General features: G+C 40.2%; 1 protein-coding gene across 8 annotated transcripts in view; it reads right to left on the bottom strand.

The window, feature by feature from the left end:
- The window catches only part of CSMD3 (CUB and Sushi multiple domains 3), a 675,220-nt gene that overhangs the window by 127,546 nt on the left and 527,636 nt on the right, over positions 1 to 20,038 (bottom strand). For 7 of the 8 annotated variants that reach the window (XM_077351631.1, XM_077351635.1, XM_077351634.1 and 4 more), the window contains 6 exons: positions 17,156 to 17,280; positions 14,676 to 14,772; positions 13,428 to 13,532; positions 7,769 to 7,887; positions 4,601 to 4,670; positions 2,938 to 3,054 (listed from right to left, as the gene is read on the bottom strand). In XM_077351631.1, coding sequence (XP_077207746.1) covers positions 2,938 to 3,054; positions 4,601 to 4,670; positions 7,769 to 7,887; positions 13,428 to 13,532; positions 14,676 to 14,772; positions 17,156 to 17,280 — 633 coding nt within the window. The remainder of the gene's footprint in view (positions 1 to 2,937; positions 3,055 to 4,600; positions 4,671 to 7,768; positions 7,888 to 13,427; positions 13,533 to 14,675; positions 14,773 to 17,155; positions 17,281 to 20,038) is intronic. The other variant, XM_077351632.1, reaches the window with a different exon arrangement.

The following is a 20,038-nucleotide window of genomic DNA, read 5'->3' as shown; positions in this document are numbered from 1 at the left end:
GAGGTGCAAACTACCTCTTTTACCTGTGGAGGCTTTGCTACCTTTAAATAAATGGATGGATTAAAACCAAGAAGAAAAATGTTAGTAAGATTCTTATATGAATGCTGATTTCCGTGCGTGTAGTGGTCTTGCTCTCTAGATAATTCATTTTGGGATATGGTTATCAGAGTACTGACAGCCAGTATTAATTCCCTACACTCCAGAAGTTCTCCTTCTTAATTACATGAATTTTGTTTCTCAAGAAAAGGAAGTAATTGCTTTATATGTGATTAAATTAACCAGGATCATCTCTGTGAAACTGTAGAAGCAAAATGTTATTTCTAAGGGGGGAAAAATACCGAGTGAAGAAAAAGTGAAGACTTATACTGAAAGTGAAGGACTATTATTGTATGCTTAAACCAACAGCTTTTCAAAAATTCTAAGATGGATACAAACTAGAAGGTATTTGGAAAGATTTGATAGCCCATATGACTGATATGCAATTCTCATATGGAGACATCTGTATAGATGATATATTGTCATTTAAACTTAATATAAAACAAAAGAAAAAGTAAATTAGCTGGGTATGGAAAAATAATAAAACCTTCAAAATGAGATCAACCATAGACAAAATAAAGGTTGTTATCTACTCAAGGGACTGTCTGCTAATTAATTAAAAGAAGGATAAAGGAAAAAGAACATAAAACCACCCGGATAAAACAAAATATGTTCCCAAAGAGATATCATGTTAAGACCAGCTACAGAAAAGGGTGGGGGATGAATTAGTCTGCTTATGTCCCTGAGAGCTTAGTGAACCAAAGAGGATAGATTGGGGATCAGGGGGAAGAGATGTTCCAAATGGTTCCCCCTGAGATTCCTCTCTAGACTCTAATTATTATTCTTTTTTCATCTCCAATATATAACAGTTTTTTTACCTAAGTACTTTTGATGGTCCTTAAGGATTGTTTATGAGTCATTAACATATGAAAAGCATGGCTTTAATACAAGGCTGCTAGGCCTTTCTTGGCAACCAGAAAGAGACTGGGGGGGTGGGTGGGCAGAAACATAAGAGTCTGACATTGTGAGTCTGGGGGAAACCCTTTTGGGATGGCTGAAAACTTTACCATAGGATTTTACCACAGAATTTCTGGAGGTTCCTAGAGTTTTCTACAGAACTGACATCATATTGCCCAAAAGCCATTTTTTAAATTTTTCTCCTCCTACCATTTCCATTGGTGGAAGGAAACAGGAAACAGGGTATCCCTCACCCCTAACAGGGGACTGGCATCCCTAGTTTAATATCACCTTCCTTCTTTTTAGATCTGAGGGTATAATGGGTACAAAATACTCTGCAAGAAAGGGCATATTATATGTTTTGACACTAAATGTGCTAAAATGTATGTCATGGATCATAATTTTTGAAGCACTGCTGTTTCAATTTCCAGGTTTTTTTTTTAATCCTCAAGTTAATATTTGACGTGTCATAATTTGTATTCTTCATAGAAATGTAATGTTTTTTTAAAAAATATATCTTTAAATGTAGATTAAGAGTGAATGAATCAAACCCTCATGTGCACACACTGGAATCTCAGTGGGCATGTGTTTTTTCCGAGTACATGAAATATTCAAGGTCGGACAGCTTCATAAGTGGAGTGAAGTGGTACATGCTGAATTACCACCAATACTATCAACAATAGTGGAAATGTAAAACCCAACAGAAGTTCTATGCAAACAAGATTGTCACATCCATGTAAATAAGACAGACCACCATGTCTACCTGTCAGGTTTCTGTCGAATTCTCAATAAACAGACCTGTTGGTGACAGGAATCTATTTAATGAAGTACACAACAGAGACAGCAAAGTGCTTCCTAGCTAGAACTAAAGAGCAGGCTTATAAACATTTCTTTATGTTTCCCCTGTGACCTCTCTCACCATTATGAATTTTGGCATGCTAGACAATGTACCAAGCACATAAAGCGTGAGCTGGGCCTAGACTCTACAAAGCATTCCTACGCTGTATTTCAGAGACATCAAAACAAGCTCTGAGAAGGAAGTCCTTGAGCCTCTGGTCTGCAGAAAATTCCTAAAACATGAAAGATCAGAACAGATAAGCAGATATCACGTGAACATGGCTCAAGTCCTGGCAAGACCATGGGAACAGCTGAACAGGTAATCCATGAACATAGGACCAGAGTCTTGACACTCCTAAGTGTTATAAATTAAAGCAGCCATAAAACCTACAAATTGCGGCCGCGTCTCGGCGCGGCCCGCTGTTGACACGGCGGGGCGCCCAGCGGGGACGTGGCTCTCAGCGGCGTCATCAGGCCGCGCCTGAGCGCGGCTGAAGAGGGGTGGGGAGGCCGGCTATAAGAAGGCCGGAGCCGGCGCGCCCGCCCTCTTTCGCGCCAGCCGCTCGCAGGGACAGACACCCGCCCACCCTCCCCGTGTTTATTGTTGTCTTTCTTGGTATTGTGGAAATTTATTGTCGCAGTCGGATATGCCAGGTAGGGAGCCTGTTGGCAGGGAGCCCGTCTACGTGCGGGACTCCCTGAGGTGGGGGTCTCATTAAAGAGACTGGCGTGTCCCGGGCGCAGCCTACCCGGCTGAGGGGCCAGGGGCCCGGGGGGCCAAGCGGCGGAGGGACACCAATGGAGGCAGACGCCCTTTGGGTTCCTTGCGGCCACTTCCCTGGATTCCGCGGCGGAAGGCGTCCCATCCTCCCGGCTGGGAGTGAGGTGTGGAGCTGGGCGCCGCGGTTCAAAGCAAGCAGCCGGACGGCTGAAGGGGTCAGGCTCCCTTACCTACATATGCCAACCCTACGTTAGGGTGGTTTGTTAATAAACGGCTGCGGCCAAGTTATACGCCAAAAGCTGGAGTCATGTCTTCGCTGGTTGAGTCGCCACCTGCTAGTCAACAAAAATACACTTCTATTATTTTAAAATAGGAATAAAACATACCAAAACCAATAGGCAGCATGATCGTCCATGTGCAGTCCAAACTGCTAGGGTAATTTCCAGGGAAGCCTGGGCTTAGAATCACTCCACTGAAGTCTGACATAGAACCACCACACTGTGCTAAAAAGGAGAGATTAACATAAAGAATAATTTAAGACAACATTAATGTGGGGAGGGGGGGACAGTTCAGCTTTAAGCTTTCTCGATTAATTTGCTAAATAAGTACCCTTTAAAATAAAAAGTTGGTTATTATTTTACATTAGGATAATACTTTACTTTATTATAAGCTAAAATCACCACAATTGAGAAATATAATATAATTTAGAATGTCCTAAGAGCTTCCTCCAATAATATATCCTATAATTTAGGTAATTTAGGTAAGGCTGTCAGCATCTGTGGGAGAATTCATAATTATTTGGAGCATTTCCTCTAAGTGAACGCCAGTTTGTGGTGCCCACATTAAATCTTCTGAGTCTTTTTACACGACTGAGGTTTTTTTTTTTAATTTAAAATCCACCCAAACTATACCACCAACTGCTATGCCATTCAGTGTTCTTAATTTTCACATACTTTTCTTTAAACAATTTCAATTGTTAATAGTTATATAGTTTGAGTCTTTGCTTGTTCTATATGTTCTCATTTGTTCAGTATGCCATCAGGGGTTTTTAGTAAAGGTAAAGGTAAAGGTATCCCCTGTGCAAGCACTGGGTCATGTCTGACCCTTGGGGTGACGCCCTCCAGCGTTTTCATGGCAGTCTCAATACGGGGTGGTTTGCCAGTGCCTTCCCCAGTCATTACCGTTTACCCCCCAGCAAGCTGGGTACTCATTTTACCGACCTCGGGAGGATGGAAGGCTGAGTCAACCTTGAGCCGGCTGCTGGGATCGAACTCCCAGCCTCACGGTCAGAGCTTCAGACAGCATATTGGCTACCTTATCACCCTGCGCCACAAGAGGCTCTGGGGTTTTAGTAATGCACTACAAAAAACTAAAAATAATAAGTGTGGTTCTGTGCCAGGCTCCTGCCTAATGCTTGAGCCAGGCAGGTTGCCCTGCTTCTTCCTGATCCCGCACAGGAGAGCTCATTTGGCCTGTTGCACTTTGTCTGCCTCAGATTTGTGCTCTCGCATGGCAGCCAACGCAGTGAAGTTCCATTGCACTGTAAGGTGGCAGGGGGAGGGTGGGAGCTTCTATGTTTGTTTAAAATCGTGGTATTGCATACCAGTGCAATACCATGTTCTTTAAAAAAAAAAAAACCCAAAAAAGGAACACAACCCAGCCTTAACACGTGGGAACTCAGAAGTTGAGCTGTACAATAAAATATTATAAAAACAGTAATTATTTATTGTGGTGCACAATTTAAAAACAGAATAAAAACTACATAAAAACTATACAGAACTAACTGCACATAAGACCAAAAGCGTTTCGACCCTACTGGGTCTTCTTCAGTGGTCAGAATTATAACAATATACTCTATATACAAAGTCTGAACTAATTATAAAGTGTAGCTGAGTGGGATCTGTAGATTATAGCTCCAACCAATATGTATTTTTTTTCACTTTTTGGAGACCACCTTCTATGGCATTACAACTCTTCATGTTACAACTCTTCATGTTTAATTTTTCAATGGTTTTCAGATTAAATACATCTTGTATTCCAGAGACGTACCTAGGCAAATAGGAATAGGATAATTCCATCTTCTTACAGGTCCAGGCATACAGGTGATATGCGAATGTCCCTATAATGACATGTCATAATATACAAATGTAGCAAATTAGAAACAGTGCAACCCTATACTGCCAAAATGACAGTGTCATGCACTAATAATTCATTTGAGTAGGAGATGCTGGCTCATTTTTTTCATTTATTCACTATTGGGCACATTGGTATCAACTTGGAAATGTAGACTGGTGCCATATATGAAGACGTAACCTACCGAAAGAAGGAAGCCATGATTGTAGCTACTGTTGCCCTAACTCTCCCCCAGTGAGACTTGTGTGGACTGTACTCCAAGATCAGAGGCTAGAGTTGTGAGGAAACACATTCAGTTTGAAAATTAAATAGGGATTTTTTTTTCTTAAGAAAGGAAAGCCCCTAGGCACACTCAAGAATGAGTCTGACTTCCTGAAAGCTCCAAAAATAACAGTAAGTATCACTCTTGGTTTCACCCTCCAGAGTTTCTCTCACGAAGTTTAGCTAAATTTTCAGAATAATCCCCAAAGCTTTCAGGATTTCTCTCTCAATATCATTATCCTTGGTCATAAATCTAGGAAGGGCCATGAATTCACCTCTAGGCCTCTGTCAAATGAACCTTAATCAGATTACTAGCCAGCAATTTAATCATCTCACCTAGATCATGTTGCTGCCCCATATTACTTTACCTGTTAAACACCATTCTTTCTCTCTTTCTTATGCCCAGATCTGGGCACCCAGATACCCTGGTTAACGCATCATACTCTGCTTCATACAAATGCAAACTGACCAGTAGGAAGCCAAATGATGCACTTTTGGTTCCAATACTATCAGGAAATGCAGTGCTGCAATGAATTTGGCCAATATAGGATGCTTCCTGCTACATAAGAGAGGTATCTCCAGTGTTCACCTATCTCTTCTCTACAGGTTGGTTTGCTCTGCAATAGCCATGGCAGGGAAACATAACTTGCAATGTAAGAATTGAGGATTTTCCCAAGAGTAATGCGACTACGCACTAGGACTGTGCAAACATTAATGTTTTTGATTGGTTTTTCATGCTGAAATTAATGTGGTACTATTTCAAAAGAATAATCCAGTGTCCTTGGCTTCTGCTTGTATCTCAATTCCCAATTTTCTATTATTTTTCTTGGACAGGGCAATAAAGTTACTTGCTGATAAAGTGCTTATCCCCTTCCATCTGTCTTTTCCCAAGTATTTATTGTGCCAAACTGGGACCTGTGGATGTAGCAGAATTCAAATAAAGCCCCTTTTGGCCTGGAACTCATGTTTTTTTTTTTTGTTTGTTTTGACATGTAAGAGATGCTCTTCACATAGCAGGCCTGACATGGGTGTATGATTTTGGTAACGCCAAAGAAGGGAGGCAGAGGAGTGAGTGGATGAAATTCACAATCTTCATTGTTATCCTTGTCATGCTGCTCCCATCTTTTTTCGATTATGCCAATAAAGGTACTCTGAATCTATTATGTGTTACTTTTTCATCTCTCTTTCTTTTGCTGGTGTTTTTGTTTTGTTTTGGTATTTTTGCCATTGAAGTTTAGACTATAACCTCCTTGATATCATGGACCATCACAATTATTGGAAAAATTTTAAAAAATTGTTACAGAAAAAAACCCGAACACTTCCGTCTTTCAAAACATGTTCATAAGGAGACAATTAGTAACAGACAAGTTGATGGGAAGGAAGGAATTGCTTCAACATTCCCTGAGAGTTGCTTTCCCCATGGAATTTATCCTTGTCTCCTTACTGAAGCACAGTTATTTTTATATTTTTAATCTCACCCTTTTCCTTCCAATTTTAGGATGACAAATATAGCACTCCAATTCCCACTCACAATAGCCTTATGAGATAGGTTAGGCTGGGAGAGACTGACCCAGGATTATGGCTAAATTAAGATTTAATCTTGATTTCTCCAGTCCTAGACATGGTGTTCAAATTAGTATGCCAAGATGGTATTTCATCACCATGAGGTTCAGATTCAGAGTCCATCACAGAAAGAAGGAGGGTGACGTAGCTCGGTGACCTAAAAGTACTAGGAGAACAGCAGTGATTCCCATCCCTTCTAGCCTAGAAGGAAGGAAGGAAGGAAGGAAGGAAGGAAGGAAGGAAGGAAGGAAGGAAGGAAGGAAGGAAGGAAGGAAGGAAGGAAGGAAGGAAGGAAGGAAGGAAGGAAGGAATGCAAAGCACTGTCTCCCCGGAATACTTTGCAAGGGAGATGGATCCATCAGGAATGTAACAGATGCTGCTGTAGTGTAATGTGTTGTTTTTCCAATAACTGCTGTTTACAAATCCTTCACATGTAAACCTCCTTGTATAAAATCATGATTTAGAAAGAAGTACTATATTGTCACTTTTTTCCTGCTTTTTTCACCTCTCTTATTGATCAGACTCTGAAAATCATTCCCATATGGCCATTAAAATCTATTAAATAAAATTAGCACATCCTTATGTTGGGTGTGAGATTCTAACATGCTATGTTTGGAAAGAGTTAAATTCCATCCAAAACAAAACCATCCAACTTTACCAATGCTCATCTTCTAGAATTTTCAACTTGGGTTGAGAAATTGCAGATTTAGAGTTGGGAAGGGTGGGGTTTGGGGAGGGACCTCAAGATATAATTTGATAGTCCATCCTCTAAAGTAGCCATTCTCTCCAGAGAGACTTATCTCTGTAGTCTGAAAATCACTTGTAATTTCAGAAGATCTCATAGCCCCATCTTGAGGTTGGCAGACATACTTGCTGCTCTTTTGAAAAAAAGGACAATAATATTAAAACAAATGTTCAAAAACTACAATATTTTAGGTCAGCCTTTTTGAACTTTCCTACCACTGAAAAAACCCTGGAAAATTCTTCAGGCTTTGAGAAACCCCAGAATTATCATGATCCAGATCTATCATTGGCCATTTTGAGGGGGGGGCAGGCTGGTCATATCACCTGACAAATGTTTTAAATTTTTTTAAATATATATATATATTAAAAATTAATTAACTCCCACCCTTCCAGGCCCATGAAGAAACCCCAAAATTTTATGAAACCCTGGTTGAGAAAACCTGTTTTAGGTTATGTGACTTTGCCACATCATAATGACTATATATATATTTGGCAGTTTTATTAATTCAAACTTACCTGAAGAGAATATCCCTGATCACACTGGAAGGAAACCACATCTCCAACCATGTACCTGTCTCCTATTTTAATACCACTGTTTGGGGTCTGTGGTTCAGGGCAAGAGTCCAAACCTATAGCTGTGAAAAGTTAAAAAACTTAACAATGACAAAATATATTCCCTCAATTATTAGTCAAGGATTCTTAAACACACAAAGAATGTTGCTATTAATTTTTCATTAGATGGATGAGTGTTTACTGAGTGAGAGTGTTAACAGATGAAAAGCTAGAAAGTAATTGTTTTTAGACTTTCTTGCTTCTTGTAACCTGTTCCGCACCAAATTTCCCAAAACAATCTCCAAATGCTGCCATGGATCCTATGATCTCTTTCAGGCCATATAACCTTAATCTGCATGCCACCAAGATCTAGTGCATCTCACAGCTAGCCTCACATGAAATAAAGATAAAGAATTGTCTACTGAATTACTGCTCTCTCTCTCTCTCTCTCTCTCCATTTCATAGATTTCATAAGGGAAAACAAAATCCTAGAGCGATTTCCAAGGGAGAAAATAATCTGGGAAACAAATTTCAAGCAGTATTTTGCAGCATATCCAAAAACTGCAGGAACAAACTCTTTTATGGAATACAAGCCTCAGAAATGGACTTAAACACAATTTTAATAATCATAAAAATAAAGAGCTTGAGTGTTTAAAATTTAACACGATGTTTAAATATTCAACACAAAAGATGACTTCTGATTGTTAAGCCAGCATTAAAGTAGGCTTAAACTAGGCAAGCACACTTGCAAAAGGATTCCCACGTTGACTATGTCAGAAAAAATTGCATGAAAAGTACCTCCTGGTCAAGTCATAGATGCCAATTAAAAAATGAAAAAAAAGACATTTTTCAAATATAGTTTAGACAGCAACAAATACTTAGGACTATTTGTAACTTTATAAATATAACCTAGGGAGCTTTCATAAAGGTTCTTTTAAACTATTTATCTTAATGTCATTTTTGAAAGTTAGCACAGCTATTACTAAAACCCTATAAGGAGAATAATGTTTTACAGCACTCATTTAACAGAATTCCACTTTAATTCTATTTGACTTAATTGTAGCTTCTATTTGAATTAATTGTAGCAGTATTTGAGTTCCTTGCCCAAGTTACTGTATGGTCAGTTCTTGGGGGGGGGGCACACCAAGAGGGCTTGTGGAACCCTGCTATTCATTTATTTATTACATTTTTATACCGCTTTTCACTTGTGGGCTTAGGCTGATTTACAAATTACTTCCTCAGTAGAACTTACTTCATGCTGATTTCACGCATAAAGTAAATGAAACTAGTAAATGAAACAAAATTTTGAGGTGTCACCCACCTGCACAAAACTAGCTCAATATATTGGAGAGGACAGAGGCTTTGTTCTAGATCTGGTACACTTTGGCTCCCTGGATATTGCCTTACTACCTTCTGATCTAATGACCTCAGGTAATCAGCTATGAATTATTATAGACTAGGGGCCAAGCCCATTGCATTCAGGAATACAACAGGCACTAGATTGGGGGGTGGGGGGGTGGAAGAACTCTGGATGGCCTCTCCCTGCCCCCAGGAAAGTCTGCAGGCTGGAAGCCCCCAGGAAGGGAACTCACCGGCAGGGGCAACTGACACCCTTGATGTCCAGGGTCAGAGCTGGTTATGTGAATTGTTTTATTTACTAATATATATGAAACATCATAAAGCATAGTGGAGATCATTGTTAAACATTATGGAATCTGACAACACTTGTATGTCTACTACGGTTTATGACAGCAAATGTATTGAGTTCTAACTAATCTCTGCATAGCTGAACAAGTTACTTTATATATAACTTGCCAAGGGGCTCATGGGAGTCATAGTCCATGGACATATGGAAAGCCACAGTTTAGGCAAACCTGCACTAGGGGGTTGTGAGTTGGACTGCAGCTCTATACAGCAGATACTTAAAAATACTGTTTTTACTTATAATTCAGAACTTAGTTTGCTTCAAAAACATGGATGTTTGCTTCACCGTCCTTGTGGCAAATGTGATTGCCGGATTAAATGTAGAATAAGTGTGATTTGTCCCTTGAGCCAAAAACAAATCAGAAGCGAGTTAAAGAGCTGGCATTCTGGGATAATTAATCTATAAACAACCCATTAATGATGTCAACGTTTTCCCACATAATTGTATCTTGTAAAAATTGTCATCAGATTTAATGGTCACAAAGAAACCTAAGCTTCCTAGAACAGAAACAAGAAGCCAGGGAGTTTGTAGGGAAGGAAGAAAGATATCCCTGGATCTTGAGACAGTAAAAGGGATATGAACACACACCCTGACTCCAAACTGAAAGTGAGAAAACACACATACATACAAAGGACATTGGAAGTCCAACGGGGGGGGGGTGATTACAGATCACAGGAGAGGTTTCAATTCCCAAAAGTCTATCATTGTGATTGGTCAAATATCTCAATGCCAGTTATGAGACACATACAAACACAAGGCTGCCTTATATGTGCCATGTTCACAAGTTACAGTGAATACAGTCCAATCCATGTACAGTGTATATTTGATTATCCTTTATGAATAATGTTCATGTTACTTTCAACACATGAACAGCAGAATGTCTAATTTAAATTTCAGATTTACCCAGGTAGTGGTTCATGGTTTCATTTGTAAAGTGAACATGTGTTGGCTCTTCAGGATATATGTGTGTTCACTGTAACATGAAGAAGGCTACTGCGTCAGGCCATTGATCTATGAAGATCAGTACTGTCTACTCTGATTGGCAGGTCTCCAGGGCAGCCTTCAACTTTTTGACCATGTAAAAACCCCTGGAATAGTTTTTTTAGACTTTGAGGAGCCCTGGAAGTGATGTCAGCTGATCACACCCCCAGAAGTGACATTACTCCCAGCTCCATTAGCACTCCTTTTGCTCAGTCTCCCTGCCCTTACTACTACTGTAGTGACTCTGCCTCAAGTAGCCTAGAAAGAAGAGCAGGAGCTAAGAAGACAGCCCAGACACCTCCCCAATACCATTCACTTCAGAGCTCCCACGGACCCCCTTGAGAACTCTCATACCCAGGAGTACACAGACCCGTGGTTGGAAATCCCTGCTCCAGGCTCTCTAGTCATTCACATCACCCACTAGCTGGTCTTTTAACTGGGTTCCACGGATGGACCTTCAACTGTTTGCATGCAAAATAGGTAGCCTGCTACTGAGCCACAATCACACTCATTGGGATATGTTCTTTATGAAAAGAGAGCTGAACACAACACATTTTTGGTCACCATGTTTGTGATTTAGGGGTCTGATGCTGTGCTGGCAAAAGCTTAACTTCTTTTCATGGAGAAAAAGAAAGAGTTTCATAAAACACTGAGAAATGTGCAGGTATCTTTTGCTTTTCTCCTCTCCCAGTAATTGTTCACAAATATCCTTTTCCATTATTCCATTATTAATGCCGTCAGTAAAAATGAATAATTCCAAATGAAACAGGAGGAAGCACAGTCAAGCTACATAATTCTTTAAACAACCACTTACTTTTTAATTTTTTTTAGTCATTATCTGTATTTTTATGGATGTTCTTGTCAGCTGGTGATTGTTAAAATGACAGATATTAACTGTGTCGTTCTGCAGCAGTTTGTTTTAAAAATTCATATTGGCAGCTCATACCCATTTCAGCTGAAAAATAGGTGATCAAAGGGCTGCAAAGCAGCTACAAGGACATTAATATAGCTTGGAATCCAATTAATCTCAAAATATGATTGCTGCTAGTCCAATTAGCCAGCTGCTACTGATTAACCAATTTGTTAAAAATACAAAACTGTTGCGTAAAAGAAAAAGATATCAATGGGATCCCCCAGTTTGGTGTAGTGGTTAGGAGTGTGGACTTCTAATCTGGCATGCCAGGTTCGATTCCGCGCTCCCCCACATGCAACTAGCTGGGTGACCTTGGACTCGCCACAGCACTGATAAAGTTGTTCTGACCGGGCAGTGATATCAGGGCTCGCTCAGCCTCACCCACCTCACAGGGTGTCTGTTGTGGGGAGTGGAAAGGAAAGGCGACTGTAAGCCACTCTGAGACTCCTTCTGGTAGGGAAAAGCGGCATATAAGAACCAACTCTTCTTCTTCTTCTTCTTCTTCTTCTTCTTCTTCTTCTTCTTCTTCTTCTTCTTCTTCTTCTTCTTCTTCTTCTTCTTCTTTTCAATGGAAATCTATGGCTCAGTGTCTGAGCCATCACACAATTTCATCAGAATGAACAAGATCCTTATGCTCCTTTTTAGAAATTACTTTGACTGATTTCTTTAGGTACACTGCTATGTATTCATAGCAGCGACAGCTGAAAGTCTCCTCATGCTAACTGTACTCCTCTTCCTTCTCCAAATCTGTCTGTCCTGCCCTTCTCTTCCTTGACTCATGATAGATTCAAGTGAGTAGCCATGTTGGTCTGAAGTAGCAAAATAAAATCAGAGTCCAGTAGATTTATTCAAGGTGTGAGCTTTCAAGTACAAGCACTCTTCCTCAGACTATGAACTGGCCATCATTACAGTGGGAATACATATGTCATGATGGTCAGTTCATAGTCTGTGGAAGAGTGCTTGCACTCGAAAGCTCACACCTTGAATAAATCTTTGTTGTCTTAAAGGTGCTACTGGGCTCTGACTTTATTGACTCATGATGAATGCTTTTCTACCATAGTAAGTTTTAAGAGCATCTGGCCGATAAATTGCAGTGTCAACAGTTGCACCGATGAAAGCAATGGTCTGAATAGATAAGTTAAACACAAGTTGGGGTGAAGGAAACCCCAACCAAACACATTTGGCATGTGACTCACTTAAAAACAGAGAGAGAGAGAGAGAGAGAGAGAGAGAGAGATGGGGGTAGATCAGCAACCAAGTACAGTATGGCAGCAGGAAGGGCTACATCTTTCTCATACACTTTGGCTAGCAGGTAAAAAAACACTGTGAATGGGGGTGGGCTGTTTTGTCTTACTATTGTTGCCACAGATCTCCTGGCAGACACAACTCAGGTGCCATCCCCCCCACCCCCGGCACTATTTTTAAAAGCAATTTACATTGGGGTTTCCTGAAATCTAATAATCAGCAGAAAAGGAAGATGCCCCTGAAACGCTGTTGTTACATTACAAATATCACAACTACAATCCAAAGTTCAGTACCAACAATAATCGTACAGCGAAATAGATAATAATGAAGGCGATATCTCTCGGACAGATTTTTATCCTCCAATAATCTTTTCTTTGCTCACTGCAAAACCCAGCATGCAGTGTTCCATTTCATTTTTATTGTATCTTATATGCCATGAATACACATGTCATGAATACTTTTCCCCACCTACATTCAAGCGTATGGCTACTTAGCGATCGCAGTGCTGTATTACTGATCGCCAACTGCATTCCATAGTTGCAGTCTGGCCCAGACTGTTCAAAACTCATTCTGGGATTCAAGACATTATACAAAGTCTCTCGCTTCAATCATTATCTTTGCAGGACTCCACTTCTGTTTCAGAGGATTCATTTCAGGTGGCCTGATGAACACAGGAAGAGCCACTTGGGCCAAGTGGCTGTCCAGTCAACATCTGGGCAACTGACTGTTCTGTCTCCGAAATGATTATCCAGTTGTAATATATATTGCAAGTACATTACCTGTATACTCCAGGTGGAATCCGGCAGCCGACACACTGATATCCGATTGAAAGTTTAAGTATAAGTTGTTGGATGTACTGTTGAGAAGAGGAGGTATTGTTGTTCCTGTGGAAACAATGGTCACGTATCTGTATACCAGTGCTGCAATGAAGCCAGCTATATGTCATTGCAAAATTTTGTGTATGAAGACTTCATAGAATCATAGAATCATAGAGTTGGAAGGGGCCATACAGGCCATCTAGTCCAACCCCCTGCTCAATGCAGGATCAGCCCTAAGCATCCTAAACTTGAGATCTGGTAGAAATACATACTGTCTTTGGCAAAGTTTTGCTGTGTAACTGCTTTGTCTCATTTCCTAGCCTGGGGAGCTTTTAATATGAAGCATCTATGGATGAAAAACTTGTTTTTGCTGATGTAAACTGTGCTGTTACCATGTGGTTTGCTACCTTTTAGCTACCTTATCCAGTGTAAAAGGGTTTGTTAGATCATTTGGTGTCATTTAGACTTGGCATCCATTATTATTGCTGAATAATCAACAGAAATAAAATTAGATATTTTTTACTTAAAGCCTCGGGGGAGGGTGGTATATAAATGTAATAAATAAATAATAAATAGGTCCCATAACAAAAATAAAAGAAAACTCAGGGGGGGAAAAGAAAAAAAACAAACATTGGTTCTATTAAGCAATCCAGAGCAGGGTGTTCCAAATATTCAGTAGGACAACTGGTGTGTGTGTGCGTGGGGGGGGGGTGATGACCACAGAATGAGGGTGATCAAAGAGACATCATAAGGAGGGGGAAGTATTGGTGGTGATGAAACTTTGGCTGTCTCTGGCAGGGTGGGTTGTTGTTTTTTTTTAACAACAATCTCTAAAAAACTCAGCTTCTGCTTAAATGTTTTATTATTGGTCAAGGAGGTATACCACAGTAGACAAATACTGGAAACATAACACAATGCCCTGTATTCACAATATGTCTTGTGGCAGATGGCAATTAAATCGGATATTTTTTTTCCTGCAGACACCAATTTATAGTCCTGCTTACTAATTAAATCGCTGAGATTCCAGGAACATGCCATGCCTTTAAAAAACGCTAACTTATTTTGAAAGATGGTGCGTTTTAACACCTCTCTACATTTCATGAATATGATTTGAGATAGATCATAGCTAGTAGCTTCAAATGTAGCACAGGCTGATTGTTTATCATAATGAAGAGTTTTGGAAATATATTCTTCCCCCGCCCCCTTCACCTGAATAGCTTCCAAGCCGTGGAGCGTTATTGTCAGCACCGTCATAAAAATCCAAAGAGTCCCAGTTATGTTCTGTTGCAAAACTTATAACTTGAACCTGTGATTAAGAGGCAATGACAAGAGAATAGGCAATTGCTGAGTTTCACATTCTGAAATGACTGTATGCTGGGAGGGTAGTTGGGACTGAGAACATATTTAAATGAATGCCAGACTACACCCGGACCAATGGATTAGACCCAGCAACCCTTTTCATTCAATGCCACCTAATTCCCTCGGTCCCACATGGCTTTTGTCCATGCAGGTCCCATTGCCCCTGCCAGCAAGGCCTTTTGGGTAGTTTTTCAGAACATTATTTCCCTACTTCCTAGTCATTAAACCCTCAAAGCAGAAGGTCCATGGGTTAATTACAGAAACATTATTTATACATACAGTGCTAACAACCTCATGCTCTGTAAACCAGATACCAACTAATGGGAGCATTAAACAAAATTATGAGGGAGCAGACCGTTCCTCATGATTTTCTGCTACAATATTTCTTCCATCTTTCTGTAAAGCATCTGGTATCAGGCACTGTTGCAGATCTGTAACTGGGATGAATGCAGATTTGCACTGATCTAGTAAGACAATTATTGTGTTCACATACCAAGGGTGAACAGATTGCTTTCTGAACTACCAGCTGGTTGATAACAGGCTTAAAAAATTGTACATACTGCTTTTATCTACAGAATTGGTACTATTTTTAAAGGGTTTTTTCCCCTCCCATTTACAAAGGTAATCTTATACATTTGTATATATTTGCCTGTGTGCAGAACTGGGAAATAGTCTCTTGTTCATGCTCTGACTATTTTTATACTGTCTTTAAAGGTAGAAGTATAAAGCTCTATAATCCATATCGTTTTTTGATAGTCTGAGCTCTGGCATAGTCAATAAAATTTCCAATGAATCAGACATTTCCCATTATTAACAAACAGCAAACATCTAGCCTTTTGATAATATGTGTTTAGGGTAGGGTCGCCAACTACTAGCTGAGGCCTGAACTGATCAGCATTTAAGCAAAGAATGATCATACTGCATGATTTGGATGTTATGACATAGTTTACAAATTTGCTACTAATTGACTTTTTCCATACAGCTACACTCTTATGATCCTTGTTTCTTTCTCTGAGTGCATGCACTCAAAAGCTCACATTTTAAAGAAATCTTTGTTGGTCTTCAAGGCACTATTGGACCCAAATTTAGTTGTACATTTACTTCAGGAACTCTGCCTGACTCCAAGTGGTTGAGAATTTCTACTGGCTTCATTTATCCTTGCCTGCAAACCCTTGCCTTATCCTCCCTCTGCCAACAGTCTGTACAGTCAACTAGAGAGTTAGTTGATGCCACTCAACACCAAAGACATGGACAATGACCAGCAATTCAATGACACAGTGATTGGCTAGTTCCATGTTTCCCCTACAACGGCATGTAGCAAATATCTGCATGGGAGAGATACTGAGCCTTTACGTGTCTTCCAACCATCATGTCCATTAGTGGGGCTATTGATAGCCACAGCCAATCTTGTCCCATGCCTCATTCAAATTAGAAGGGGCCAGACCAACAACATCCCTGGCCCTTATGAGCATGAATGAAGTTCTCGACATTATCAAACTCTTGAGAATTAGGTAGCATGCAACACTGAGGGCTGAAACAGTTTACCCCAACCCCCCCACTCATCCCATGCAGAGGATGCTGGATCTAACCCACTGTCTTAGTTGTAAGAATAAATCAACTTTCACATAATTTAGTTTGTAGAATATGGCTGGCTTCTATGGGTTGCAAAGTATAAATGGGATATATTCTAAGACATGGGTCGGCAACCCCCGGTCGCCTCGGTACCGGGCTGCCAGCAGCCGCACCTGCCTCTCCCGCCCCCCCCCCACAGCAAGAAGCTCGCCAGGCCCCGAGTGAAGCGGCCGCCAAAGCAGCCAATTCGCTCGTGGCCCGGCTAGCTTCTTGCTGTGAGAGGGGGGGGGAAGAGGCAGGTGCAGCCTCCGGCACGCCAGCAGACGCAAACGCTGCCGTGCATGCGTGTTAGCGCCCCTGCTGGTGAAAACATGCATGCGTGGCTACTCTGCACATGCGCATTATTGCCACCTGCTGGCAAAAACATACAAGTGCGGTGCCCGGGCCAGTAGCTCTCCCCCACCCCCAGAGGCGGTCCTCAACCGGAAAAGGTTGGGAACCACTGTTCTAAGAGATCATAAGAATACTTGTCAACAGAAACATCTTTGACAGTGAATTGTCCCATGGTATGAGTGGGGGGGGGGGAGAGAGTTTACACTAGAAAATATCATCACAAAGAACTGTGTGACTAGCTTACTGTGACAGCTGTTAATTAATTAAAACTTTTCCCCCTCAAGTATTCAATGACCTTTTGATACTCAGAGCTTTTTAGAAGTGGCCCTTAGGTGGTATAGGAAGAAAACTGTGCAGGTTCTTACTTGGATTCCAGCTCCTTCTGGTACTGTGATCTTCCATATGCAATTCAGGTTGTTATCGTACGGCTCAGGGTAACCAGGAGACAAAATGGTGCCTTTGCGCTTAGTTAAAATTCCTCCACACGGTACTAGAAACAAATGCATAAAACATGGAAAGAGGTTTCTTGGTGCATAATGAATTAGAGCAGGGATAAGATAGAACATTATACAATTAATATACAATAGATCTGAAACCTATTAGAATACCATCCTATAGTTCAAGTTGAATCAGGGGAAGAAATCTCAGCAGTAAATCTGTTTCTGAAAAGTGGAAAATGAACGAAGTGCTAACAATACAAAATAATTTAAATACATTGATAATAGTCACTTTACAAAATTCATTTTGTCCATTCAAAATTTAAAGTGTTATACATGTACAAATATGGTACTCCAGAGATGCTTGTTAAGGACATTAATTTGTCTTGGCACACTGGATATATTTACTAGCTGCCTTCCATAAACACTCTTCCTGCCTTTCCAATAACAAAACAAAACACTAATTACCACAATTCAGGCACCAAGAGTCCACAGACCATGAAATAATTATGCATGTCAAGATGAAGAAATGGGGAAATACTAAACAAGCTGCTTTTCAAAATTATCCCAAACCTTCCTCATATAATTTGTTTTGAGTTAGCCCATATTTCTGTGAGTCAGTGTGTCTTTTTTGGCTCAGAACCTTCTTGTTGTTAGGTATGAAGTCGAACATTCTACAAATAGTCAAAGGCATGGGTAAGTAGAGACATTGGGAACCTAGATACTTGGCAGGGGGGAAAGGCTTGTCTATCCCCAAGCAACTTCCTATCTGGTACCCCACCAAACTTCCTGAAATAAGTTATTAATTTTCTGTAGAAAGGAGAGAGACTAAATCAATCAAACCTGTAACAATGAGAGAGAAAAGTACCAGAATATTGAATACTGTTTTGCTGAAGTTCCTTTTTGTTTGCATGTATGAACCATGACGAGGGAAGCAGTCCAAATGAAGATGAAAACCTCTCCTTAAGGAATCACTTCAACCCTTGCTTCCCTGCCTTCTCAACTGTAATGTATACTCGTGTTTTAACTTGTCATTACTCTAAAATCAAGGGGGGGGGAAACTTTTAAGAAGTAGTCTTGTAATGAACATACTCTAATCAACATACCTACAAAGTAATGCTGGTATCTGTTGGCATTAAAATTTAAAACCCTCAATTATGGACAGAATATATTTACTTGAGCAATTCCACTATACAAATATATCCAAGGAAGCCACAAATTTAATGAAATTCTCAAAAGAGATACCAAATAGGACTCCAGTTATTGAGAAGTCTTAATATGGTGAGTCTGGTAAAAGTTTGGACTTAGTTGTTCGTCCTTGAACCCAGTAGTGATATATGTTTGTGGCTGGGTAAGCATGAGATAAAAAAATGGTGGAACTGGAATCTGGATTTAAAAGATTCTTAGAAATGCATGGAGCACCCAAGGGCTTCAAAATGTGGTCCATCCTTTTAGTCCCATCGAAGACACATATAAGCAAAACAGATTTTTCTTAAGTCGAACGACTTCTTGTCAGTGGCATTAATGAAGCCAGTTATCATCCTTAGGGACTCCTCAAATTAAAAGAGGCCTCATTTGTATTGAGCACAAAATAAACACAACAGCAATGACAGACATAAATGGAAAGAATTCAGAAGGGTACTGCATTGGCTCTTGAGGCTAAACATGAATGATACTTTTGGTCAAGACACTAGACGGCCTAATATAATCACATTAGACTGTCGTCTAAATACAGATATTCCGCTGGTATTTTAATGGCTTGAAGAAATGATTGATGAGAAGTTTTATCAGTACCATTAGCCGCCAATACATCATCCCCTATGAAAACATTATCAACTCCTTGAGCTCATTTCATTAGATACAAATATGAGGACTTGGAGGATACGCAGAACGAAACTTATCTGAGTAATGAATACAGGGGGCTACATTTTGTAGTGCATTTAACTGATAGAATCTGTCAGGGACTACATGAATAAACTAAAGGTCAGTGTCACTTAAACAGTTTAAATAATTACTGGTAAAAGCAGGAGCAGACACAATGACTGATGGCTGATATCAGTAAGGAAACGCTAAGACATTTGCTACATGGCTATGGCAATTTAAAATTGTCATGTCTAGCATTTCAATTATTAAACTGATTTTGTTCAATGCAGTTTTTCACCCCATGCATATTTATAAGCTTTATTAAAACAGTGATATGCATTTATGAGGAGCAACTGATGTTTTGGCTTGGAAACCTCTCTTAGATCAGATGATCAGTTTTATCTTCTGTTTCAAATTTATATATGATACTGTTGTGTATGTGGTTTTCAATGGATGTAAGAAATCCTGAGCTTGGACCTAAGGCTAGGATCCTGTGCCCTAAGAATCCACCAGCCCCGAATTCTTAGCCAATCTGACTTATGGACCAATTACAGGCCACCGTTAAGGCCAATCAAGTGTCTTGGCGGGATCCCCAAAAATGCATATAAGTCCACAGTTCTGATTGTTGTTGTTCAGTATTTTCTTGTGCTAGTAAAGTTGCTGGTTATTGGAGCTGAGTATCTGTATCTGTATAGATAGCCTGATACATTAGCAAAAGATCAGCTACTAAGGGCTACATATGAACTGTGAGATTCAGGACAGAATACTCAGATGCACTTCAGAGGAACAAGCAACCAGAAAGGGCCTGACATGGACCAGGACAGCAGCATCAGACATGGTAGTTAACTCTTTCCCTCCATGTCATTCCAATGATTAAGCCCACCACCACCAGCAGATGGTTTAAGATCCAGCTGGGGAAAGATGGTTGCTAATATGATGTCCTACCTC

This window comes from Paroedura picta, chromosome 9 (assembly GCF_049243985.1).
Source record: "Paroedura picta isolate Pp20150507F chromosome 9, Ppicta_v3.0, whole genome shotgun sequence".
NCBI classification, from domain to species: domain Eukaryota; kingdom Metazoa; phylum Chordata; class Lepidosauria; order Squamata; family Gekkonidae; genus Paroedura; species Paroedura picta.
Note: the sequence above shows the minus strand (reverse complement) of the source record. Positions and strands in the feature narration are given on the sequence as shown.